This window comes from Phodopus roborovskii, unplaced genomic scaffold (genome assembly GCF_943737965.1).
Source record: "Phodopus roborovskii unplaced genomic scaffold, PHOROB, whole genome shotgun sequence".
Classification (NCBI taxonomy): Eukaryota; Metazoa; Chordata; class Mammalia; order Rodentia; family Cricetidae; genus Phodopus; species Phodopus roborovskii.
Window position 1 is genome coordinate 9571486 of NW_026126563.1, and position 27433 is coordinate 9598918.

Genomic DNA, 27433 nt, shown 5'->3' on the forward strand with positions numbered 1-27433 from the left:
AGCCCCAGCCTGGGTACCACTGCTATTAAAAGGAAAGAAAATTTAAAAACAACAACAACAACAACAACAAAAAAAAACCAAACTTTGCACAGTCATGGATTATGTCATGTTATGAAAATAATTCTTGTATGGCTGAGAGATGGATGCAGAAGGTGGCTGCTGCCACAAACAGTCACTTGCAAGGAGCAGCCACTGATGAGTACCTGATCTCAGGTCTGCAGCCGTAGCCCCTCCCCTGAAGGTCTTGGGGGATGACTGATGAATGCAGAGGGCAGAGTAAAAGGTGTGGCTAGAGCATCTTAGACAGATGGGAAGAGATCTCGCCAGGTGAGTCCATCCCCACGAGACTTGTCTAGCCACCTGCCGCAGTTGAAGATGGTGGCCACTCCAGTGCTGGTGTTGGTGACCTCCACCTTCTCCACCAGCCAGCCTGAGTAATAGCCGCTGCCATCATGCTCCAGTCGGACCTTGCGCAGCTCTCCCAGCTCTAGTGTCTCCAGGAAGAAGCGGTCAGTGCTGCCGCGCTCGAAGAGGTTGCGCATTTTCTGTTTCAGCTCCCGCTTGCCCGTGTCCCCATTAGCTCCAAAGATGGTCACAAAGACGTTGGCATCCGTGCCTGCCCCTGGTTCGTAGCCCGTCGTCACGATGATCTCGTACTTGACTGGTACCAGGCTCTGGATTTTACTGGCGAAGCTCTCTGTCGTCTTAGTGACCTCAAATACCTTGAAGTACTTCCTCTTCCTCTTGAGTGGGATGAGGCAGTCACAGTTAAAGAAGTACCTGGCAGAACATTAACGAGCAGACGGGAGTCAGCTCAGGAGACGCCGGCAGAGGATCGCATGTCTCCCACAGCGTCCAGTCAGCGCTCCACCCAAGACACCTACTGAGGCTCCACACCCCACCCTTCCAGTCGCTCCTTGTTTCTTCTGGTTCTTTCCTTGTCCCTCGTATTCCACATGAAATCCACTCCCCCAAGCATGTCCTGCCTTTCAAATGTCTGTTCTCCTACCCACCCCCTAGTATCTCCCTGTTTCCTCTGCTCTGGTCCAAATCACCATCCTTTTCAGGATGGACACCAAGGGGCCTGCCCACCCGCCTCTATGCTTCTTGCTCCCTAAGTCTGGGATGAGCAGTTGCTAAGGGTCCCTCCCAATCCAATCCAAGTTGTTGCTGCATGTTGTCTTCTGGACCCCCTTGAACTCCCAGCAGCTGTGATTTTCCACCCACAGGAGACCAGCACAAGATGGAGCCCATTATCATTCCATCGTGGAATGGAAGAGGGACACATGAGCATTTACAGGCAGTTAACCATTCCTGGAGGAGAGACAAGCTAGTCAGGTCCTGCCCCTCCTTGAGAATTTATAGGCAGTTAACGGTTCTGAGCGGGAGGGTCTTATCAAGCCCTGCCCCTCTCTGAGGACAGTGAGCAATTCCTGGGGGAGAATTTTTTTTTCTCCAGCTGTTTAGTTGCTTATTACTTCCCTATAGCCTTTAGGTAACCCCAATTAAACGCATTGCATGGATGGAATCCTTTCTTTGTTCTGCATTGGTTTCCTACCTGGAGTGAATAGCTGTTTGCTCATCTCCCCAGGAAACATTCCCACAACACTAATAATTTAGCAGAGATTGAAATAAGTAGTCCTGGTGTTTGCTAACGACTTGAGGAATGTAACAATGGGTAAGTAAGTGTGCCCACAGGCGAGGACACTGGGGTGGGTGGAGAGCAGCCGTCCTAAGAGGCTCTCCACAGAAGCAGTGGCAAGGAGCCAGTGTAGGAGATCCCTGCTGGATCAACTCACATTGGGAACCCCCAGCAACAGCAAGTGTCCAGGGCTAGACTGAAATGTCGGAAGAATACCTCCAGATCAGATAGAGGGAAAAACTGTGACTCAAAATTGCACAGTGTTGGGCAAAGGGGCAATTCAGTCTGAGCCATAGTCTCCCATAGAAACAGGAGCAGCCCTGGCCCTTCACCCTGTGATAGCTTGCACAGAGGCAGGACCTGCACCTGCTGTGCCTGGAGAAGAATCTCCCAGAGGGAGGGTTTGTATCAACACCCACCCCTGTGCGAACACATACAAGGCAGGCCCAGCACCTATGCCAAGCATCTGCCTAAGTGAGAACCCACAGAGGTGGTGGCAGTACCCACGCTCTCGGAACACCAGAACACACACAGGCAGGTCCTATGCCGGTGATTCATCCCTGAATGGGTGGCTGGCACCAATGTCCTTCCTGTGTGAAAACGCCAGAGAGTCCTCACACAGGCAGAATCAGCACCCAAGTCCTGTAAGGGGCAGATTTCACAGGTTGGTGTGGGATTGTGAGTCTCCTTGCCTCCGTTTCTCAAGAGTTGGGATTATTTTAGGCTAATTGTATCTCTCTCTCTCTCCCCCTCCTCTCTCTTCATACACATGTTGGCACACACACATATAGAGGCTGTATATCAATCTTAGATATAATTATTTAGGTGCTACCTACCTGAGTACCTGAGTACTGTCTCTTTTTGAGTCAGGCTCTCTCACTGTTTAGACTAGGTTGGCTGGCCACTGAACCTCAGAGACCTGCCTGTTTCTGCTTTCCCAGCATTGGGATTATAAGTATGTGGCACCATGTCAGGCTTTTCTGTGGATCCTGGGAATCAAACTCAGGTCCTCATGCTTATATGGCAAGCAGTTACTGACAGCATTGCCCAGCTCTGTCTGCGTTCCTCAGCACATTCTCCTTTGATTCTATAGTTACTTGGAGCTGCCTTTATCCATATGTTCTCCTATTTATCTCCTCTCACATTTTATCTGTTGCTCTAATATTAATTTCTAGCACTACTCTGTGTCTTTACTTCCCCCACCCAAAGTAACTAACATCTTAGGACATGGCACATTCTCTCAGTGCTTCTAACTCCCTCCAAATTGTTTACATTGAAGCATGATTGCTTTTATCCGAGCACTACTGTGCTTTTTGTTGTTGTTGTCCTTTTTTGTTTTTTGTTTTTGTTTTTTTCCAAGACAGGGTTTCTCTGTAGCTTTGAAGGCTGTCCTAGAACTCTCTCAGTAGACCAGGCTGGTCTCGAACTCACAGAGATCCACCTGCCTCTGCCTCCTGAGTGCTGGGATTAAAGGTGTGAGCCACCACCACCTGAAAATTTTTTTTGAACTACTGTGCTTTTATAGGCCTATATATTATTTGTAGTCACTATGAAGACAGGGTTGTACTCTTGGAGCAAAGATGGAGCTCAAGCACACAGACTGTGGTTTAGCCTCGGATCCAGGTCAGTGAGGATAAATGACATCTCGACTCTTCCACAACCTACCCGCTACCTGAACATTGAAAATAAATAGACTGAACAAGTATGCATGATTAAAAGTAAGATTAAACCTTCAACCCAATGTACAAAACACCATGCAGAGACACAAGAAACACACACACACACACACACACGCACACACACATACACACACTCTCACACACACACGCGCGCGCACACACACATACACACTCTCACACACACACGCACGCACACACACACACACACACACACACACACACACACCAATGCAACTCTGTAAAATCACTAATTCCATGATAATGAGCTGCAATGAATGTGGATGAGATGTAATCTTAGGTAATAATTAAAAATGGTTATAAGAATGTTGCACAAAATCAGAATATACAGATAAATCCCACAATAATCACAAAGAGAACACACATACATAAAACCTGCTGAATAAAACAAAGAAGTCGATATTAAAGTAAATTCAATAGAGAGAAATACTATAAAAATGGGGGGTGTAAATGAAAGGCTCAATAAGGGAAAAAACCCTCAGTGGAGAGACTCACCAGTAGAATATGTTAAGCAGAAGACAGAATATCAGGGCTTGAATATAAAGTAAATGAGAACATTCAGACCATTACAGTGATAAGCAATAAGAAAGCACAACGGGACACCCGAGGCCCGTGAGATGCCCCCAAAGACATAGACATAGATGATGAAGTTCAAGCTAAAGATGTAGAAATCAGAAAGCTGCTTAAACATAGACAGAGTGATGACCAACTAGACACAAGAGGCAATGAGAATCCAGACATAAAGGCCCAGAAAAGAAATTCCCCACACGAAACATGAAATAGAACATTAAGACAGAGAAGACTTGAGAATCTCGAGAGAGAAGCACCAAGTAACATACAAAGGCAGCTTCATTGGTGTAAGACAAGATTTCTCAACAAAATTCTAAAACCCAGGAGAGGGTGGCCAGTATATTTGAGCGCACTGAAGGACAATAACTACTGATCCTGATTACTACAGTCATGAAAATAATCCTTCATTTAAAGAGAAAGAAAAACTTTACATGATAAAATGAGCTAAAGAAATTCATGAGCACTAAACCAGCATTACAGATGATATTTGAAGGAATCTATCTAACTGTAGTGAAAGAAATATCCATGAGATCACAGAAAACAATAAACAACACTAGAATAGCATATAAGCAAATAAGGGGAAGGGAAGCACCAAATATCACAAAATAAGAAACGACAGTAGTCAGCAATAACTACAGATATTAATGATCTTGATCTTCTAATCAAAAGGCACAGACAAGTAAATTGAATTTAAAAATAACGCCTATCTGTTTACTGCCTACAAGAAACCCACCTCAATGGAATATGTAAACACAGCTTCAATGTGAAAGAGTAGAAAATGATATTCCACTCAATGGAATTAGGAAGTAAGCAGGTGTAGTAGGCAAAATAGGTGTCAAACCAAAATTAATCAGAAGAGATAAAGAAGGTTCCTTCACACTGACTAAGGGGACAGTCTACCGAGAGGATATTGTAATTGTGAACTATATACAGTGAGCATTGACCATTATCTTTATAAAATAAACCCCAATTGAAGTAAATGTATAGCCTTACTTCAACACAATCATGGTGCTCCACTCCACCAATGAACAGATCATCTGACAGACAAAACCAAATTAGCAAAAATCACCAAAGAAATATCACAGCTAAATGCCACTGCAGATCAAATGGACATAACAGACATCTAGAGAATATTCCACCCAAACATTGCGGAACACATTTTTCTCAGAAGCCCATGTAGCTTTTCTTAAAATAGATGACATTTGAGGACACTAAACAAATCTTAAAAGTACAAGAAAGTTCAAGTAATTTCTCCTATCTTTTTAATTTTGAGAATATAATTTAGTTACGACACTTCTTCCTTCCCCTTGCTCACTCCAAACCCTACCTTATCCCCCTCCCCACTCTCCTCCATTATATCCTGTCTTATTGCAACAAAATAAAATCGATACCAAGAGTAGTGATACAACATAGCTCATGGGGACTGAACAACACACTCCTGAATGACAAATGACCCATCCAAGAAATCAAGAGGGTGATTTAAAAATTCCTAGTGATAATAAAAATACAACCTACTGGAACCTGCGACAGATGATGAGAGCAGGGTTGGGATATTTATATTTACAAATGCTTACATTTAAACAATCAGAGACGTCTCAAATAGAGAGCTTAACGATACTCTTTAAGGCCTGGAAAGAACCAGAGCAAGTCAAATCCAAATCAGTAGATGGAAAGAAACAATAAAAATAAAGCAAAAAGAAATGAAAACTAAAGGAATAATACAAAGAGTCAATGAAGAGTTGGTTCTTCATAAAGACAAACAACTGGAAAAACTAAACAACTGGAAGAGAAGATCTAAAATCCCTAAAATTAGGGTTCAAAAGGGAGGTATTACAACAGATACCAATGAAATCCAGAAGATCATTAAGGCATATTTGAGAAACTTACATTTAAGCCTTTAAGATAGCTTGGTGGTAAGGGTGCCTGCTAACAGGCCTGACAATCTGGGTTCAATGTCTGGATCTCACCTGGTGGTTGAGAACCAACTTCTACAAGTTGTCCTCTTCTCTCTCTCTCTCTCTCTCTCTCTCTCTCTCTCTCTCTCTCTCTCTCTCTCTCTCTCTCCCTCCCTCCCTCCTCTCTCTCTCCCTCCTCTCTCTCTCCCTCCTCTCTTTCTCTCTCTCTCCTTCTCTCTGAATATTAAAAAATGAAAATACAGAATAGGTAAATTTCTATATACACACACCTATAAACATTAAACTTAGATGATACAAACAACATACATATATGTACAACAGACAGTCAACAAGCAATGAGACAGAAGAATGTGTGTATGCGTGTGAACTTTCCCAAGGCCAGGCCCAGATGGACTGACTGGCAAATTCTACCAGACATATAAAGAACCAAGACAGATGTTTATTATAGGCCACAAACCAGAAAGGGAAGGAATGCTACCAAATCTATTATAAAATGGTAGGATTACACTGAAATTAAAATCAGATAAGGGCACACACACACACACCGATCTCCCTGATGAACATAGACAAACTGTATTCAATCATACACCAGAAAGATCATCCAGAGATGTAAAGATAGTTCAACATGATAAACCAATAAATCTAAGCCATCACATTATAGATTCAAGAACAGAAGTCACATGATCATCTCAATGATTGCAGAAAAGATTTTCTCACAAATTCCAACTTCCCTTCATGACAAAAATCTCAGAAGAAACTAGAAGAGGACAATGTAATGATGATCATCTATGACAAACTTATATTTAACATTGCACTAAATAGGGAAGAAATCAAGACATTCCCACTAAAGTCAGGGATGAGACAAGGGTGCCCACTGTCTCCAGGCTTTACAGTCTTTGAAGTTATAGCTGTAGCACTAAGACAAGAGAAAAAAATGAAAGGAACACAGACATATGACAGAAAGAAGTCAAATTATTCATATCTGTGGAAGATGTGACATTGTACATTAAGAACACTAAGACTCTAGCAGAACACTCTGAATCGATAAACACCATCGCAAACGGGAACAATAAATGAAAATCAGCTGAAGCCTCTACAATGAAAACTTCAAAAGACCAAAAAAAGTGAAGGCAATGGAAGAATGGACCAGCAAATTAATTTAGTGAAAATGAATATAGACTCATTGCAATCCCCATCAAACTTCTGAGTCATTCTTTACAAAACACATGCTCACTGCAGCACTGCAATAGAGCACTGCAATAGAGCCACACCCATGCTCACTGCAGCACTGTGCACAGAGCCACACCCATGCTCACTGCAGCACTGCAATAGAGCCACACCCATGCTCACTGCAGCACTGTGCACAGGGCCACACCCATGCTCACTGCAGCACTGTGCACAGGCCATACCCATGCTCACTGCAGCACTGCAATAGAGTCACACCCATGCTCACTGCAGCACTGTGCATACGGCCACACCCATGCTCACTGCAGCACTATGCCCAGGAGCCAGCCTTGGTGCTTGTCAACATGAATAGATGAAAGAATATGACACACACAGACACACACACACACACACACACACATGATAGAGTTTTATTGAGCCACAAAGAAAAGTGAAACAATGTCATTTTCTAGAAAACATATACAACTAGAAATCATCATATTAGGAAAATAAGCCAAACTCGAAGCTACTAAAAATCACATTTCCCTTCCTTTAGAGAGCCTAGATTTTTATGAAATAGATACCTAAACAGTTGCGCGTTTATGTGATGTGGAAGGAAGATGGGCGAGGCAGGAGACCCACAAAAAAGCATACAGGGAGAGGGGAACGTTTACCATGGTAAAAATCCATGGAATACTTGAAAGAAACTGACCTTACAAAACCCAATGCTATGTGCTGCGAATAGATGCAAATACAGAATTAAACACACTTCTTACATCTGTTCGTGTATTTTGTATCTGCGTGTTTGGATGTGGGCAAGCACCTGGCACACATCGCTGTGACCGTCAGAGGACTGTGTAAGAATAAGCTCTCTCTTTCTGCCAGGGATAAAACTAAGGTTAGCCGGCTTGGCAGCGAGTACTTTTACCTGCTGAGCCACCTCTCAGGCCCTTCATGCCAATACGAACATTCAATCGGGAAGGGAGGGAAAAGGAGATTTTGAGGGAAAAAAATGGAGGTACTGTTTTGAGATCTCTCCTCCACAGATTTGTTACTTGATGCATTTGGATTTTTTTTCTTCTTCTTCTTTTTACATACAAGAACATCTTCCAAGAGATGCACATTCACTGTTCAGTTTAAAATTCTTCTAAAATGTGAGATTTTTGCATAGATCCAGCAATATTCACATTTTGATGTAAACGCACAAATGGTGTGGTCACAAACACAGGTTTCGAAGTGTGGTCTCCCTCTTCCTTTCCGTTGGGCTACGCCTCCTTTTCCTCTGGTCCCTGCTGCAGCACCCCACCCTTACCTTAGATAACCCACATGACAGCCGAGGTTGCAGCCTCCCAGACTTCCTCCCTTCCCCCTCTTCTCACAGACCCACGTGCACACAGACATACGGGACAGCAGTGTTCTCTTTTCTGGGTGGCATCGTACAAAACGCGTTTTCCTGCGTCTTGGTTTCCTCACTTGGTAATACTTCCCTGGGAGTCGCTCCAAGTCATCTGGTACACATTTGGATCATTATTTTAAATGGCTAAAAAAAAATTCATTCCCCACCACAGATACAAGGACATGTTTCCTAACAGAACCAGAAACACCGTCCAAACTGTGGGATTCAAAGCCAGTGGGTCAAGGCTCTGGCTGATGTGGGGGAGGGGTTGTAAGACTAGAGGTGACGCTGCTTCCACAGGGATCAGAAAAGTTTCAGGGCTCTGAGGTCCTCAAAGAGCTCTCGGTGCTCGTATCTGACAGGTGGGACCTAGGGAAATGTTCGTCTTTTACCCACTCTTCCATCCTACTTGAACTTTACAGTGATTATCTATTGGATAAGCAATTCAGATAAAACAGTATATGATTTTGGGGTTAAAAAAATAGATGAAAGCCTCTCTGTGTGCCCTTCCTCTGGAACCTTGAAGGCATTAATGATGAACAAGAGTGCCAAGGGCTGGGGATGTAGCTCAATGATTAATGTAGCCTGTGCACGGCTCTAGGTTTTATCCCCAGTATAAAAAAGCACACTGTAAATGTACATACATACATACATACATACATACAGAGACAGAGGGAGAGAGAGAGAGACTAAATAAGGTTACCTCATACAGAGGGTTAATGCAAAGTGTTGGTCAGCGAGGTCCCTTAACCCCTAAACGATAGAACATATTGGCATTGTTCTTCATTCCCTGAGACAAGATGCTAAGATCCTATTTCTGAAGACACTGTTTACTTGAGTCACAAGAGATGAAATTCCTGGCTGTCGCTTCTGTGTGGGCAGTGACCCCTTCCTAGGGAAAGAAGGGCTTCGGAAGCAGCACAGTGGGAAAAGGCCAGTAGCAGCCCTGGGTGAGACGGCCTAAGGAGCCAGTGGCCTGCTAGCCTGTGGGCCACATTTACCTCTGTCTTACCCCACCAGGCAAGCCTTGGCCTCGGCTCTGCCCACTAGGCTCTTTGGCTTTCTTCGCAGCCTCTCCTGGGCCCTTCAGTGCCTTGGAGCAGTGGTTCTCAGCCTTCCTAATGCTGTGACCCTGTAATACAGTTCCTCATGCCGGGGGTGGGGACCCCCAACCATAAAATTATTTTTGTTGCTACTCCATGCCTCTAATTTTGCTACTGTTCTGAATCATGGCGTAAATATCTGTGTTTCCAAATAATGTTGTGCGACCCCTGTGCAAGGACAGTTCGACCCCCCAAAAGGGTCAAGACCCACAGGTTGAGAACCACTGGCTTGATGTAATAGGACCAAGTAGTTGTAGCTTTACCAATGGACTGTGTTGCCCAGGTCACTAAGGCCCTTACTCTCCCAGAAATGGTCAAGTCTCCAGGCCCTGATGGCAGAAATGCAAAGCCACAGGCACCTGGAAAGTAGGAGTACTAGGGAATTGCCTGGGACTGTGCTTGCCCATAAGACATCCTCATTGAGACCTCCTAAGCCACCAGCATAGGGTCATCATTCCTGTGTCATTATAGAAGGAATGGAGGGAGGGAGGGGAGGAAGGGAAGGGGAAGGAGGAAGAAAGGAAGGAAGGAAAGGTCCAAATATCCACTGCTATATGTCTCCCTTGGTGTTCTTGTAAGGAAATCTCCCTGGATTGAAAGGCAGGAGACACCCAAGGTCACCTAATCTAGCCCCCTGTCTGGTGGTAGACACATAGTTCAGATAACATCTAGCACACTGGTTTTCAACCCGTGGGTCTCAACCCTTTTGGGTCAAATGGCAGTTTCAAAGGGATCACCTAAGAGCATCAGAAAACACAGATATTTACATTGTAACAAATAGCAAAATTGCAGTTATGAAGCAGCAACAAATATAACCTTATGGTTGGGGTCCCCACACCATGAGGAATTGAACTAACGGGTCACAACATTAGTATGGTTGAGAACCACTGCTTTAGCACAAGACAGTGGCTTCTTCCTGTCCTGCTTTATAGGTTTATAGTGTGAACAGGGTAACCTTGGTCTTAAGAACACACCTTCCCACACATTGCTCTCTCGCCCACGTGTGGTTCAATTTCCCACTGCACCCCAGGCTCAGCTCTGTACATACACGTTTCCATACTCCATCTCGGTGATGGTGATTGTCTTGACATGCCAGACTAGCTCTCTCTTGGGGATGAACCGGTCCTCCCTGGCCAGGTGGCCCACGCAGAGGGAGGCAATGTCTCCCAAGAAGATGCTGTCAAACTCGAATGTGTCTGTGGTCCCCCTGCAGAAAACCAAGATTCGGTCAGTGAGCTGCCCATGCCTAGTGATGCAGGCAAACATTTAGTGAAACGCCTACTGTATTCCAGGATGGCACGGAAGGATCATGCAATGCACCGTCCAGCCTGGCATTCTGTGAGGGATTCAGGATAGGTTTCTCTTTCCTTTCTTTCTTTCTTTCTTCTTCTTCTTTTCTTTTTTTTTTTTTTTTTTTTTTTTTTGAGACAGGGTTTCCCTGTGTAACAGTCCTGGCTGTCCTGGAACTTGCTCTGTAGACCAGGCTGATCTCAAACTTACAGACATCCACCTGCCTCTGCCTCTGCCTCCCTAGTGCTGGGATTAAAGGCTGTGCCACCACCACCTGGCCAAGCTAGTTTTACTCAAGGCAAGGACAGTGAAAAAAGCCTGGCCAGCTGCCTGGTTCCTGCATGTCAATGTCAACCACTAAGCAGGCTGGAACTTGGAGGACGGTGGGGCTGCAGAGGGAGAGGAGAAGGAAGAACCGAGGACCCATGTTTGAAAAATCTTACGATGGGAGTAGTGGGGTTTGGGGGATTGACTTGGATGGAATTTGAACCTGTGAAGCCATGATAAAGAGAAGGCAGGGTGTGGGCAGTCTGGTGGTGCTAGTCTGAGGAGCACAGACTCTGTTCTCAGGGAAGGGGCATTGGAACAAAAGGTTGAGAATGGGCTATACTGTCAAGGTTGCGTGTTGAGACCTAATCCTAGGTGATGGAACTTGGAGCTGAGCTGGGTCCTTGGAAGGTGAGTAAGTGGTGAGCTTGGGGATTTTGTGAATGGAATCTTATAAAACACAAGCCCCAGGGAGCTCCAGCAGTGAGGGGACCCCCCCATCTGCGAACCAGGAAGCAAATGTCCCCAGTTACCAAATCCACCGGCAGCCTCAGGAATACGGGAAAGAAATTTCAGTTGTTTGTATGCCCGTTTCATACGGCAGCGCGGATGGATACAGGAAAGGAGGTTGAGCAGAGCGAAATGGAGACTGTAGTTCCGGCAGGGACAGAGATGAAGTGAGCACAGTCATCGAGACCTCCCGGGAGAAGCAGGGGGAGAGCTCCGGGTTGCCATGTGGGGCGATACTTTAAAGGGAATTACAGGTCTGGCACACAGTAGTTCTTTCTGGTTAGGTCCATTTGTAGATCACAGAGGGAGGAGGTTATTGGGGTCCCTGGATTACCCTCCCCACCCCCATTCCATCAATCACCCTTCTTCTTACTTCCGAAAGGCCCGCTGTCGGGAAGAATTTTCCACAAGGAACTCCTTGGATCTGTTCTTCCTGCCCTCCAAGATGAGCCAGACATTCTCCCTGGTTTCGCCTCCGTTGCCAGTTTCTATGACAATCTCGTAGGCTGCAGGGAGGAGGTGGGAAAGGGTCAGCAGCAGGAAGCAGCTGCCCACCAACAGCCAGCCCCTCCCCCTCGGGGACTTTTCTTTGGCCTTAGGCCAAAGGTGTAGGAGGCATGTTAGCCTTGCTCCAGATCCAGGACTCTGGGACTTCAGTGGGCAACCTCTTTGCTGGTGGCTGGTATGGGAATATGGCAGCTATAGGGAAGGAAGCAGGAGGTTGGGGTGAGTCCTCAAGAGATGCTGGGGTCCGGTTCTCACAGTGGATGGGCCACTAAACTAAAATACAGCTTGGAAACCACATCCCCAGAAGAGGAGGGGAAGAGGCAGGCCTGGCTACAGGAAGCACAATCGGAAGAAGGGTCCCAGGGAGCACACAGCCCCACCCCGTTTCCCTCAGCCCACAGAGGTCCCGCAGTGACTGGGCTAGCATCTCTCCACCCAGCTTCGTATCAAGGGTGCCAAGTGTCAGAAGTACCGGCAGGGTGACTAGAATTCACCTTCTAGCCCCGGGCATCCAGCTCAACGCTGACCATCCATAGGAGGATGCATCAGCAGAGATGCCAAGGGCCAGGGCGCCACTGGATTAGGAGAAGAGCTGTTTTCACAACTCCTGTCTCAGCTCTGAGCACTTGCTCTCTCGCGCGGTCTCCAGGCTCTGACCTGATCGCACCTGTGTAGAGCTCTACCAAGCTCACTCTCTGTGCCTGGATGGTCACTCACTCCTCACCTACTTCCGCCTATTTCCACGTCACCTACTTCCTTAGGGAGGCCTGTGCCAGTGCCCTAATTGAGGAGGGTCCCCAACGCTTGCATTCGGCCTTGCCTCCCTGTTATTTCCCTGTGTTCTCAGCATCTTTAAGCATTCTACATCATTTCATTTATCCATGATTGCTTATGGAACTCCTCCTCCCCCTTGTTAAGCAAGAGCAGCCTCCGCAATGGCAAGCGTTCATTAACAAATCTCCAACTGCCAAGAACAGTGCCTGGCACATGGGGGGGCCTCGGTAAACACTTTTTAAAACTTTATCATTTTATGTTCATGGTGTTTTGCCTGCACGTTACGTCTATGCACAATGTGTGTGCCTTGCTGGGGGATGCTAGAAAAGGGTGCTGGGTTCTGCAGTCACAGGCTGTTGTGAGCCACCAAGTGAGTGCTGGAAACTGAACTTGCCTTCTACAAAGTGCAAGTACTCTTGACTGCTGAGCCATCTCTTCAAGCCCCTCCTCCCCATCCCCACCCGGCAGTAAATATTTCCCGAAGGAAGGGATGGTAGCTGTGTGGACCAATCACGGGAGCCTCCGGAGGAAGGGAACCCTGGCGCACGCACGGCCTTGGAAGACAGCTGTGACACAAAGAGCAGGGGAGAGGATGGAGGCATGTTCCCAGGCATGGGAAGAAGGCATGTGAGGAGGCATGACGTGGCATGTCATCCAGCCCAGGGATGGAGCCAGCATGCAGGAGTACACATCAAATGCTTGCCTGAGGTGGCCCTTACACACACAGAATAACTAAACAGACGGGCAATCTTGAGACAAGAGTGACAGAAACGTGGCAGTCATGGAAAAACGACAGGGGAGGACAGTGTGCTCCTGGTTGGCGTCCAAACTTTTACTGCCTGCCATTGTCAGGACTCCTGCCCGTCAGGGAGCTCCCCGCCACGTGCTGGGACGGACTGAGCCTTTCTCCTTCTCTCAGGATACCCAGCAGTAAGGATTCAGGCTGGCGCTGCCAGGAGCCATCTTCCTGGGGCTCATGAAAACTTGGACAGAGTAAGTTAACGTCCTGAGGGAAACCAAGCTGAGAAGTGAAAGAGTCACAGTGGGTACCAGTGGCACCTCTAGGGACAGCAAAGTTGGAGCTAGAGTCACTTCAGGGTTCCAAGTTCCGGGAGCAAATACATCTGCCGAATCCAGCAAAGATACGGTTTTTAGGCATGTGCTGTGAAGACTTCAACCCGCTCCCAGAAGCTCCTGTTGGGACCGTAAGAGGACAGAGGCTTCGAGAACACATGCGAGGCTGGGTTCTACAGCCTGGCGGAGCAGGGAGTGTTCCATCCCCAGGGACTGGCCAGCAGAGAAAGCGTACTGGAGCTGGAAACTGCAGATAGCCTGAAGAAGCAAACCTAACGGGTGTTCAGAGTAGCAGATAGAAAAATGAAGGGCTAGAAAGGCAAAGGCACTCTTCAGCTCGAGGGCGTTCCAGCAGGAGAGATGGGTGTCTTCCCAGGTGTGTGCACGTGCACAGCTGGACACGCCAGATCCTGGAAAAGCTGCAATGCAATGCCTGATGTCCCAGACATTGGGATTATGCATGACGAGTGCCGGCAGCTCTTGGCTCTGGGTGTAGGCTGGAGTTACCTGCAGAGGTGAAAGCCTGCAAGATGGTTGGGGACGCTTCTGGGGATATTTCAGAGAAGTGGCGATGAAGCCTAGAAACAGGATGCTGGCTGATATGGGCAAGGGATAGATCAGCAGCGCCAGCCAAGTCTGATATGGAGAGAGCAGCCTAGAGCCTGCAGTGGGCCTTTTATAACCTTTATGAATTTTTATTAATTTTTGACACAGAGGTGTAAATTGCACCCTGTCTGCTCCTTAGGGGTAGATGTAAGGTTTCCAGGACTTAAGGAGAACGTGGTGTAGAATATCTTCAGCCAGATGAGGCTCTGTTCAAGACCAATGGGCTGTTTATACTCATAGATCAAGTGTCCCAAATGACCCAGGGTCACCAGCAGGAGAATTCCAGGAGTATGGGAATGTCTTTTGGAGTCATAGAATAGGGTGTGGCACTTCTGACTGCTCGGTGTGGATTTGTCTCAATAGTAAATAAAGGCAGTTGAGAGTCGGGATCGAGTTCAGTGCGTGATACTTCCAGGACCAGCTGCCACCTGGGTGCAAAGGTGTAGCTACCTGTCCCCACGTGCATAGCACAGGTGGGCCCAGGCCTTCCTCTGGCTCCATGCTTACATTCTCCCTATTTTCCACACCCACAGAACTCACTCCACCCCGAATCCCACAAGTAATGGCAGCTATTTGGCTGTTTGGAAATCCGAGAGGGAGACTTGGCAACAGAGACGGGCTTTACAGAGTGTTCCTCTTCTAAATACCAATGGTCTGAGCAGTCTCCGTTGCTCATCTTGGCTTTGTGTGAGGAGCTTATGCTTCTCTACCGTGAGTGCCTCACAAGGGTGTGTAAAGAGAGCACTGCTTCCGTTCACCGAGCCCCAAGGTGCACAGTACTGCAGAGGGCAGGCAGACATGAGTGACACTGCCCTGGACCTGTGTAGGTCTCAAAGCAAGGGACATCACCCACAGCATCCAAACAAAACCGGGTACCCACTAACTCCTTAGCAATAATGGAATAACGATAGCAGAAGCAGAGAACACACCCTCTAAGAGTTCTCTGTCCTATAGAAAACTCAGCAAAGGGATGGTCTGTTTCCATCTGAGTGACTGTTCAATGTTCACCACTTCCCAAGACACCTAAGTCCACCATGGAGCAGTCTGGATGGCCTGGCAGAGATGGCAGGCAGTTTTAAAGTCAAGACGCTCACTTCTCTCTCACAGGCTATAGTGGGCATGCAAAGAATTGCCCGGTCAGGGCACAGTTCCCAGGAGCCCTTGCACCTGGTTAGAGCCACGAGACAAGTATTCCTAAACAAAACACAGGTTAACATGTTGGACCACCGGGAACGGTTGGGCCTTCTAGTGTCCTTTTTGTGAGAAATGTGGAAGCCACATCTTAGAAATGGCAAAGACCCAGATGGAAAAAGCTTAAGTCCCTCCATCACACTATGGAAGATAGCTACTACTCCCACACTGGACTACCTGTCCATTGCAGAGGTGAGAAAAAAAAAAAAAACCATGGTTCTAAGATGCTGAGAAGGTGGAGGCTGCTTTAAAAACTGGTTGGGGGAAAAAATCTCTTCTTCAGTTGGGTTCTGCGTTTGTTGAGTTTCCTGTAATCGCCAGGCCCAAATGCAATGCTGGCCTGGGTATTACAGAAATGTCTTCTAAAGTTTTGATGGCCGTTCACCTCAGGAACTGGTCACTCACTCATTCTGTCTCTGCATCCTGCATGGCAGGGAGTGGCTGGTGGGGACCCTTGCTCTCCCTCACTTCTGTTGCTAGAAACTCTGGGTTGGCCGTCATTGGCATGCACATCAGTTGGAACAATCCACGACACTGCTGCCCTGCCCGGCCCTTGGGTCAGTGATTAGGGGGTTTACTGAGGAATCTCCCCTGCAGTCACATGGAGCCATCTCTTTCCCACTCACTCCGTACCCCCTTGAGCCAGCCCTTCCTCAAATAGGAAAGTCAGCCCTGATGACACAGTGGGCTGGGCCCGCACCGACCCACTACATACTGGTTTCTTCCAGCTCGTCACGGATCTCATTGTTGGCACACGCAAAGTCACGGACGGTTTGCCTGTCACCCTCACTCCTGGACAGCCAGCAGTCACACTGGAAGCGGAAAGTCTCATCGCGTGCGTTGTCCTTCACGTCAACATAGTTCAGGTGCCAGCCGGGAAAGATCCCTGTGGAAGAGAGGACTGGGAGTGGGAAGTGCCCCTCTCTCTGTCAGGACCTCCCTTCTTCCATCACACATCCATAGCTGTGTGACCCTGGACAAGTTCCTTGTCCTCTCTGTGCTCAGGTATCAGTTGGGTTATGTGGCTTTAAGGACTCCTCCAATCTGAGGAACAAAATGCTTGGAGGATTTATGCATTAGATTCCTGTTGTGGGCTCCAAGTAACTGTACTACCTTCCCCCTGCAAACTTCTTCCACTGAGACTCTATGCAACATGGACCTTTCACCGAGGAAAAGGTGTATTGCTTCCATCTGACTCATGGATGTTTTCTAGACCTTTCCGGAGCTCCTTAGCTGAAGGATGGCTTCTGTTGATTCATGACCCTTCTGCATCAGTTCAAGCTTTATCTCCACTAGGAAGCCTTCCCTAATGTCCCCATCAACCCAGAGACCATATCAAGACCCCCCCAACCATGCTCTCTAGTATCCTGCACCTGTGTTTGGCACAGATGTTCAGATTCGTGTTGCCCTTACATGTGTCTCTTCCCTGTGACCATAGATTTGTGAATGCAGACTGGGCCTTGATAGGGCTTTTAGTGTTCATCCAATAGCTGGCAGATCACTAGTTGCTCAGTGAATCCTGAATGAATAAATATGGTTTGCGTTGGGGTTCTTGGCTGAAGTGTTCAGCCGTCACTGAAGGGCCCCAAAGCTGCCATTTCCTGGGACATGTTCCTGAATTTGACACATCTTGGGCTGATCGTGAGCACAGCAGAGCTGGCAGTGTGGGCCACTGTGGGTTTGCTTTGACAGCTGTGTGTGACTGACTCTGTTTCCATCACTCTCTAACTCAGACTCATCGAGAGTGTGTAGACTCCCACAGAGAGAGTAACCCCAGTGCTCTGGCAGGCTGTATGGTAACATTTGCTACTCACAACAGCCACAAGGCACTTGGGTTTAACTCCCATCCCTGTCCACCTAGGGCACCGGAGGTAGTTCTAATGTCACAAAAAAGTCTGCCTCTCAGATCAGACATTGTCCAAAGCAACACCTCTAGAGATTCTGCCTCTTCTCCCAGGAGTATATAAAAGGGTGTGGATGTCAAGCTCGTGAGTGGGGATACATACGCTGGCATTATTCCAACTTTCAAAAACCTGCTTGAGGATCTCACACGTAATTATAAAGAGTATTGACAAAATTTGCCCTCACCCCCCCTTTGCAATTACTGTCATATTCCCTCTCCATATTCCTCACCACATCTCCCTCCTAACTCCATGTATTCTTTTAGAAACCCATTGAACATGCTTAGCGCTGCCACTGTGCAAACAGGCACTGGGTAACCTGCTCAGGGGCTGAACCTGAAGAAAGCTCTCTCTCCCCTAGCACCCACCAATAGCTAATATCTCTGGAGCTGGGACTTTGTAAGCCCCTCCCCATCCATGCTGGGATTTGAGCTGGCTTGCTCTTATGCAGGTCCTATGCATAAAGCCCCAGCCCCCATGAGTTCATTTGTGCAACACCCCAGTCGTGTTCATAAGATGCTGTTTCTCTTCTTCTACGTCTGGCTCTTACAATCTTCCTACTCCATATTCCGGGGCAATCCCTGAGCCTAAAGTTAGGGTGTGTGTGTCATAGATGCCACACTAAAGTTTGAGAACTCCACGTAGTCTCTGAACTTTGACTGGTTATTAGTCTCTGTATTAATCAACGAGTATTGTAAGAAGATACTTCTCTGATGAAGGCTGAGCTATGTACTAGTCTATTTGCATAAAGAAAAATATTGAGGGGTGAGTTTAATGCTGTGCTCATTAAGCTGAATTCTCCCCTGGAACCTAGAGTCCACCCAGCCATGGGTTCACAGTATCAGATATCAGTTCTGTCTTGAGGAATAGGTCTTAAATCTAATCAGAAAGCAATTGGTTAGCCTCAAAACACTTGTGCCACTATTGTAGCAATGGGTGTATCACGCCAGGCTGGTCTTTACTGTATCTCTCAGTGTTCATAGCTGGGTAAGACTGCTGTTGACTTTTCTCTTTCAACATAGCTCCCCTGGCACTACGCCAGGGGAGGAAGGCTGCAGGTTAGTACCATCTTAATGATTCAAGTATATGGTGTCTTCAAAGTAAGATTTCAGCATCAAATTAGCAATGGCATTGGTCTGTATTATTTTGTGGGTTTACGGGACCCCCCCCTCACTGATCCATAGCTTGAACGGAAGCAACCCACACTTGGCACCAGGCTTTGTGCTTCGTAGCCTGTGACATCTGGAGAGGCATTACTCCCCTGTACAAGGTAACTCCATTTAGACTCCTTTTTATAAGTTGGGTATCTATTTTAGGAAGCTCCTACAGCTGTAGGCTTCCATATGGTCTTTTCAAAGGTCTCTGGTGTTGTTTATCTCTCACGGTATTTCGTGTGTGTGTGTGTGTGTGTGTGTGTGTGTGTGTGTGTGTGTGATCAGATCTTTACTAAGAAGGGAACAGTGAGGGTTAACAGAAGTGAGAGTGTAAAGCGCTGTTGCATTGTACAGAAGTGAGGTGAGTCAGTTTGCTCATGAACTTTTTTTGCACTTGATAAATTTTTCTGGGTTTTCTACAAATTAGGGCCAGTCCCATCTGTAAAATTACGGATTGGCAGCATATCAGAGATGGTTTCTGGTAGCACCGTGAAGATGCTCACGGAACCTAGGGAGCCTCCTTGCATGCAGCATGGAAATGATCAAGTGAGATGGCCTTCCTCTCAAGGCTTCTCAGTAGAACAGAGAGGAGGCACAGGCAGAGAAGAGAAGACACGTGGCTGGTTGTGTGGGAAGAGATCCAAGTGGAAGAGAAGCTGGGCTTTCCCTCGCCCTATACGCTGCCACGAGTAGTGTGCGTGTAGTTCATCACGCCCCATCCAATTCCCTTGTGCAGTTAGAATCCAGCAATGCAACTCTTTCTACTAAACAACAGTCTAACCTCAACTCCCTTCACATAAAAGAAACCTCTGTTGATTTTCTTGCCCTGCTTTGGAAATTTTGAGTGTGAAGGACAGAGTTTAACTGAACAGTTAGTGCTACAAAAATTTTATCCAACAGGCAAGTGGAAAAATACAGCTTATTGTTTTGTTTTTTTGTTGCATTCTGATGTCAGCCAGATTTTCTGGTGAAGACAGCAGGACAGACTCATAGGTACAGCACACCCAACTGATGGCCAACACTAGCTGCCTGGTGGACCGACAGGGGACCCCCTGAAACTAGCTGATAAAGAGCTCACTTCTTGCCAAGTTCCTCTTGGCATCCCCACGCTTTTACACACAGAGAGTAAAGGCTCCTCACAGGCCGGCACAGTGGAATCCATGTGTGTCCCATGTTTGTCAGAGCTGCATAGATCACAGCATGCTTGCCTTGTCTTTGCTGCTGGGTAGCTGCTGGATTCCCCCAACCTTTTCTCATGTGTATGGTATCCTTAGCAACACCCTGCACACCGTGACAAGCTTTTAAAGTTACAGATCAGATTTTGCCAGTTCACCACATAACCCCTCCAGTGGCTTCTCATTAGTTCAAGAAAAAAAAATCCCAGGTTGCTCACTGAGATGTATAGAGAGACACACGGGATCCCTTTCCACGTCCCTGCTCGGGCTCTGATCATCCACACTGACCATGCCACCTAGATTGCACTTCTGATACCTTGATTAGTGGAACCTTGTTCACCCATTGCCCGAAGTGGTGATCTCCAGGCTCTGGCTGCCAATGCCACCTCATCGCTGAGGACTCTGGGAAAGTGCTCTGTTTACAGGACTTCCTCGTGCGTCTCCATATGCTCACCCCTGGAGAGTCTGAAATAATTGTTTTCACGACACTCTGGATTGTATCGCTTGTCTCTGTTAATGAGGTTATGAGCCCTTGACATCAAGAGGCTGGCCTCGTCTAAGTATGTTATCTAACAAAGCGTATTGCACAGGGGTCCACACCAAGCCTGGATTAGCAAGATCAGGGCAATAGCAGTGGTGGTAGTTCCAGGAGAGGAATTTACAGGCTGACCTAGGAGGAATCGTCTGTCCTAGTACTGTTGATTATCATATCCCGAACGTCCTAAAATTCACTTTAAGTAAAGGTCTAGCAACTCGGAACCCAGTGTCCCAGATAGGAGGTAACAGGCTGTATGTGAGCGAGGCCTGTTAACAGTTTGGACTTCCATACGCTACTTACTGCCCACGAGTCCATTGACTTTCTGCATCTGGCGGGATGCAGGGCTCTGTGATCCCTTTAGTCTGTTTCCATCAACCCTAAGCCATTCCTCTATGCTCAGCCCTGCCTGCTCTCTGCACAACATGGCTCTAACTGCCTCTGAGCCCCTCTGCTGTCCCCATGACTACACTGTTCCTTGTGTACTGTATCAGTACCATGACCTGAATACCTGACTGGAACAATTTAAGGAAGGGTTCATTTGGGATCACTGTTTCAGAGTGTAGGGTCCTCTTAGCAGGGAAGACAGGGTGGGGTTCATACAGCAAGGAAGTATAGTAAAGATTCTCATGTGACGGCACACTCAGAGAAAAAGAATGGCAGTCCCTATTTACTCCAGCCAGGTCCAGCTTCCTAAAGGGTCCACAGCCTTCCAAATGGTGCTGCTAACTGGAGATTGTTTAAATACAAGCCCAAGGAGAATACTTGCTAGTCAAACCACATGATTGTTCTCTTGGCCACGGGCACTGATATCCAGAGAAATCTTTGCTTCTAGGGTCGTAACTATGCCCTAACCCCTTTAAGATTATTTTTATATCATGTCTGACTTCTCTAACTTCAAAGTTGGGAACCGTGTCTTATGACCTCTTAATCGTATAACTTAGTATTCCATGATCATGGGAGTGACAAATTATTTTCACTTTCAAAAAGCCAACTGTCAGTATTTTTATCCAGTGCAAACCATCGAGATTCTTCTCAGGTAGAAAGATTCACTCCACCAAGCAACACCTTCCCTAAAAATAACTCGAAAGAAGCAAAAAGCCCATCTGGGTGACTCACATTTCCTCAGCAAGATCACGGACTGTTTGAAGTAAGCCATGGAGAGCCGTCAGAGAGCCCTGGTGTGGAAGAATGCCAGATTCTAGCTATTACCTTTCTAAAACCCCCACAAGGGTCTCATCCTACAGGCTGCCACAGGCAAGCCCCTGGGATTTGGCAGATCAGAGCTCAGGTCCCAGTGTTTCTACCTAAGTGAGCACACTGTAGCATCCCTATGATGATTTCTGAGGTCCTTCCTATTGCTATGGACCAACAGTATTCAAAAATGCCAATCATTTTGTGGCTAAAAATTCTTTACTAAGGCAGAGTTTTCATTTAACTAGAGGAAGCAAGAAGAGCAGGATGAATTAGAAAATAAACACTTTATTTCAATTTGTTCAGTACTGTAAAAGCTATCTGGGTAATTGGAATTAAGTGGAAGAATTAATCATTTATCTTGATTTTCTTCGTCAAACTGCATTTCATGGCAATCAAATAGCCTAGGGACAAATTTTTGAAAAGAAAACCCCTAGCTGGTAAGTGGAAAAGAGAGCGACAGAACTATAACATCGCACTTGTAATTCTAATTGATCATCGCCAGATGAAGCCATTAGAGGGAGAGTTATGAGGGAAATCTACAGTGGAGCAACCAGGCTCACAAGTACTGAACCCAGAATTTAATGTTAGCGCCAGTGTGAGCGAGGCCTCCCTCCCTCATGCAACCGTCATATGCAACACTTTCTTGATATTCAATACACTGTCCTGTGCAGCCCCCGTACATTTACAAGCAAGTTTCCTTACGATATACACTGGGAAAATGCATTTGTATACAGTAAAATTGAATGCAAACAAATCATTGCTAAGTGTGACGACGGTGGTGTGGCTTTACAGAAAAAAATAAAGCATCCACTTTCGAAGGAGAAACACACCTGGTGGGAGCGTGTTTTGGGGTGAAGCGGCACAGAGTTTAGGGTTTAGCTTCATATCCTCTGGCAACCCGAGAGGGGTCAAGAGTGAAGGGCAAAACCGGAAGGTTAAGGTTGGTGTGATAAATGGTGATTGTTGAACTAGGATGATAGGTGCGTGGGAGCTGAAGTTGCTTTTTCTTCATGTCTGTGAAGTTTTCCCTAAGTTAAACAATGCTCACAGAAGTTCAAAAGTTTCACTAATTTAACACCTCCGGTAACAGATCCAGGGGACGAAAACACTGTGAGTAAAGTTAACTAGACATTTGTGGCCACACTTACGCATTTGTTTAGAGCCTTTACCTTTTGGTGGGAGAATCTTGAAAAAAAAAACAACCAAATCTTGAAAAAAGCACAGGTAGCGTCACAAATGTCTATGCAAGGAAAAGATGGAGTTGGGGGGAAATTTGTAGTATGAAGACAGTATGGCAAGGTGAACAGCCATTAAAGACACACTCAGCAGCTTTAGCGCCTGTGAACATCTCATCTCCATCCTTGGAAGCTACTGCAGAGAGGAATTCATCTGAGAACCTGATTCTTCCCAGGACCTGCGTCCCAACCACAAAGGTCCACCTGTCCTTGCTCACAGGACCAAAGTCTGGCTGGAAAGGATGCCCCTTCTCTCTGCCTACAGGGAAAGAGGATCACATAAATGGCTCAGAATTTCTTTATATCCAAGAGTCATCTTAGGACAAGGCCATCAGATAGACTTCCATATCCAACGCAAGAATCATTGGCACGCTGTCTGGGGTGTCTGGGATCTAATGACAGTTTATAGCACCTAGCTACTGTGTTGTGGGGCTGCGCTGTCCACAGTGCTGAACGCTCTCCTTCCCCTTGAAGGGTTTTGACAGCAACAGAGAGAGGAATCTGCCTAATTGGGTTCAGGTTTTTGCACAGTAGAATATACAACAAGAAAGCCAAAGCCAAGAAAGTCTAGATATGTGCACAATAATTGCCTGAATAAGGGATGTAGGCATCCAGAGAACTTAATTATGAGTTCAGCTAAGGGTTATGGCAGGGCCTTTTTAAAAATTATTGTTATTATTATTGTTGTTGTTATTGTTTTTATTCACAAATCTTTATTCCTGGAGGAAACTGAATCTCCTGTGATGAAGTCATGAAATACAAGGAAGGATTTGAGAGCCTTAAAGAAAGATGTAATTAAATTCTACTAAACTATATTAATTCCCTGTTGTATAACAGGTAGTGGATTGGCATTAGGGAAAAGGACAATGGCCAAGACTGTGGAACTAATAGAGCTACAAGTCAAGGGTGCTGGCTGGTTTTATCTCAACTTAACACAAACTAGAGTCACTTTGGAAAAGGAAATCTCAACAAAGAATACGCCTCTGGCAGACTGGCCTAAGGGAAAGGCCACGGTGCATTTTCTTGATTGATGATTGGTGTGTGTGGGCCTAGGTTACAATGGGTGGTTCCACCTATTAGCTTTTGTCCTGTGTGCTACAAGAGGACAGGCTGAGCAAACCATGCTGAGAAAGCCAGTAAGCAGCCAGCTCTTCTCCACGGCTCTACATCAGTTCCTGCCTCTGGGTTCCTGCCTTGAGTTCCTGCCCTGAATCCCTTGGGTGGTAGACTGTTATGTGGAACTAAAAGCTGAAATAAACCCTTCTCTCCCCAAGGCTTTCTTTTTTTGTCATGGTGTTTCTTTACAACAATGGAAACCCCAGCTAAGAGAATCAAGTAAAAGAGATGGAATTCAGGCACATATATGCCAACTGTTTTGGAAGGATTTCGTACAAGGCTGGATAATACATTTCAGTGTCAAGATGAAAATGTAAAACAGCTTTCTTTCCAGTGGTAGGGACATACAGTTATGACAGGATGCCTACTTGGGATCACAAGACAAGGCAGAATACCTGTGACTTGAGTTAAGTGAGAAGTCCAGAGTGGGCGTCAAAGCTAGTCAATGATGCCTGTTAGCACTAGACTGTTTCCCTTTTTCAAGCTTAGAGAATGGTTGATTTCAAGGCTGTGGAGACCCAAACTACAAAAGCTGATAGCATCGTAAGCATTATGACTGGACCACTCCACCTGGTTGTACTTAAGTGGTGGGAGCTTTCTTCTCTGACACTGAGCTCATGGTTGAATTGTGTTCTGGTTCTCTGTGTTTTCCTGGGCCCCAGTAGCCTCAGTCTCTTTCCATCAGCAGCAGACCCTGAAGCAGATTCTCTGCTGCAGGCACATGACTGAACTGTGACCCTGGAGAAGTCTTTATTGTTTCTTAAAGGTTAGTCCTCATTGTTTTATTTTCCTGGAGCTACCACAAAAAAAATCAGTATGTATTGGTATATAGAAAAACAACAGGAAAGTATTGTCTCACGATTTGGGACACCAGAATTCTGAAGGTAAGCTGTGTCCATGGCCATTTTCTTTAAATAAACTCCTCTAACTTTTCTGGGCCTCACTGGCTCCTTAGTGTTTCTTGTTTTAACTGCTGGCTGGCTCCACCTCTGATCCCACGCTGCCTCACGCCTCACATGGTTAGGTTCCTGCATCCTTCCATGATCTCTCTTCTCCTTGCAGGAACGCAAATCACACAACCCTCTCTAGATCAATGATGATGTCATTTCAAACTAGTTCTATCTGTAAAGACTCCATTTCCAAATACTCTGACATTCTGGGTGAGCAAGAACTTGGGGAGCAGAAGAGACCTCTGGGTTGTAAGGAACCTACCCTTACAAACACTTTGCTAAATATCAGGTATGATGTGCTGCATCTGGAAACTGTTCAAACACCTAGAAAGAGACCAGAAAAAAGCATCAGCTCCTCTGAAACTATAGCTATAGATAGTTGTGAGATGCCATGTAGGTGCTGGGAACTGAACCTTAGTTCTTTGTAAAAGCAGCAGTGTTCTTAGCTATAGAACTGTCTCACCAGCCCCAGAGAAACACTTAAGTTGCTTCAGTATTTGAAAGCAAATGCTACTTTATATTTACTCTATTAAATTTATGCCTAAAAATCTATGGAGTCAAACTGGCACATCACAGCTTGGGGTCTCAGGAACAGTGGCCGGTCCTCAGCAATGGATCCCTCCTTCCCAGACACATTCTAGCTTAGAAGCAAAACTGCACAGATAATTTCTCCATCCCCCTCCTCTTCCTTCCATTTTGTTATCCAACTCAAATGCAAGTCCTCTCTACAAACTTCACTCAGCAGCCTGGCTCTGCTCGAACTGTACTTTCCTTTACTCAGCTCTATTCATGGCTTCAATTGTGTCTGCTATAGTTTGGATCCTAACTGTTCCCTAAAAGACCCATGGTTAATGGCTTGGTCACAAGGATGCTGTGGAAACTTCCAGAGATAGGACCTGGTGGAGTTTCTCAGATATGTGAGGATATACCCTCAAAGTGGGATGGTGAGTTCCTCTTACTCTGTTTCCGATATGGTGGTTTTGCTCTGCCACATTCCTGCCATGATGTCCTTCCTGTCTTGTCACAGGTGCAAAGCAATAAGGTCAATCAGTCACGGACTGGAGCTGACAAGACTACTTGGCTACATTGGCTAGCTGACTGTCATGGATCTAAAAACTAATATTGGCATTCAAATCATGGGGTTGTTAGAGCTGTAGTGGTAAAGGGCCTGGGCTGATCATTTGTTTAAGGAATGATCATACCAATTAAGAGGAACACACACCAAACGGTCAAAGGTTTGCAACTCTGCCTGCCTCACAGGGTCCTGGGCCCACCAGGAACGCATAGACGTCCTGGTCAGCAATGGCTGAGTAGGTGCAGGAAGCCTGCATGACAGATGGGCAAGCCTTCATCATTATGTGCTGGCTTTGAAGAGCAGCTGTTTCCTCTGCTTGGTGTGAGTGTGTTGTCGCATGGGAAATGCTTTGACTGCGACCCCATGTTGAAATGAATCAGTGATACGGCTCCTCCCGGAAGCGCAGCCAGCTGCTGAACTGGATTTGCCAGCAGTCAGTTGCAGTGGGATCTGAGGGGGTAGAGTGAGGCAGGCAGCCTCAGGATGGCTCTGTGGGAGGCGAGGGTACTTCAGAGGCAGGACAGGGCCTTGAGTGGACAGCTTGGGGGAAGTTAGTTTCCACTCGGGGCACTAGAGCAGCAAGCATGGTGGTGCATGCGTCAGGTAACAAACCTTCAACTGCGAAATCAAATGGAAGCTGTGGGAACAAAGCCAGAGTAAGGGGATGCCTGCAGGGAGAGAGCAAAGCCAGAGTAAGGGGATGTCTGCAGGGAGCAAAGGAATGAGGAGGCCATGGGCTCCATCACAGCAACGGACGGACGAAGTTTTGCTAAGTGCCTCGGAGTTAAAAAGTAAAGTTCTCTCTTGGCTTGTATCTTACTTAAATGTATGAGTGAATATAGCTACATTCAGACTCAGGGTTGTAGGACTGATTGATAGAAAAATCCATGGGAAGTGAACATGGCGAGACTTCTTACTTCCTTCTTTTCTCCCCCCTCCCTTCCCCCTCCCTTCCCCCTCCCTCCCTCTGTCCCCCCTCCCTCCTTCTCTGCCCCTCCCTCTCTGCCTCTCTCCTTCCCTCTTTTCTCATTCCAGGGACAGAGCATGGGGCCTTGCACATGCTACACAACTATGCTACACTTGAGCTACGGACCCAACCCAATCCTTTTTTCTTCTTAATTTTTATTCCCCAGCTAAGTAGAATTCACATTCTGATATTGCAAAAACTAGAAATCATTACCCCCCCCCCTCCGAGAGAAAGCAGAAGGATAAGCTTCAGGTGTAACAACTGTGTAAGAACACAGACCCTCTAATGGATGGTACACCCAAACGGCTGAGTTGCCTTCCTGCTGGGGTAGGCAGGGTCTACTCATCCAGACAGGCAGAGGACCCGGGGAGCACTGTCCCTGAAAGGGCTACCCTTTACCCCCTCCCCAGTGTCAGGCAGT

The 27433-nt window shown here is 46.5% G+C and overlaps 1 protein-coding gene across 1 annotated transcript in view; it reads right to left on the reverse strand.

The window, feature by feature from the left end:
* Positions 1-280: 280 nt before the first annotated feature.
* Loxhd1 (lipoxygenase homology PLAT domains 1) overlaps positions 281-27433 on the reverse strand; it is a 139591-nt gene continuing 112438 nt past the window's right edge. Inside the window, exons 38-41 of the mRNA XM_051202111.1 lie at positions 16423-16593; positions 11929-12061; positions 10537-10695; positions 281-780 (exon numbers count right to left, since the gene is read on the reverse strand). Of these exons, the coding sequence (XP_051058068.1) occupies positions 300-780; positions 10537-10695; positions 11929-12061; positions 16423-16593 (944 nt within the window). The 3' untranslated portion in view covers positions 281-299. The remainder of the gene's footprint in view (positions 781-10536; positions 10696-11928; positions 12062-16422; positions 16594-27433) is intronic.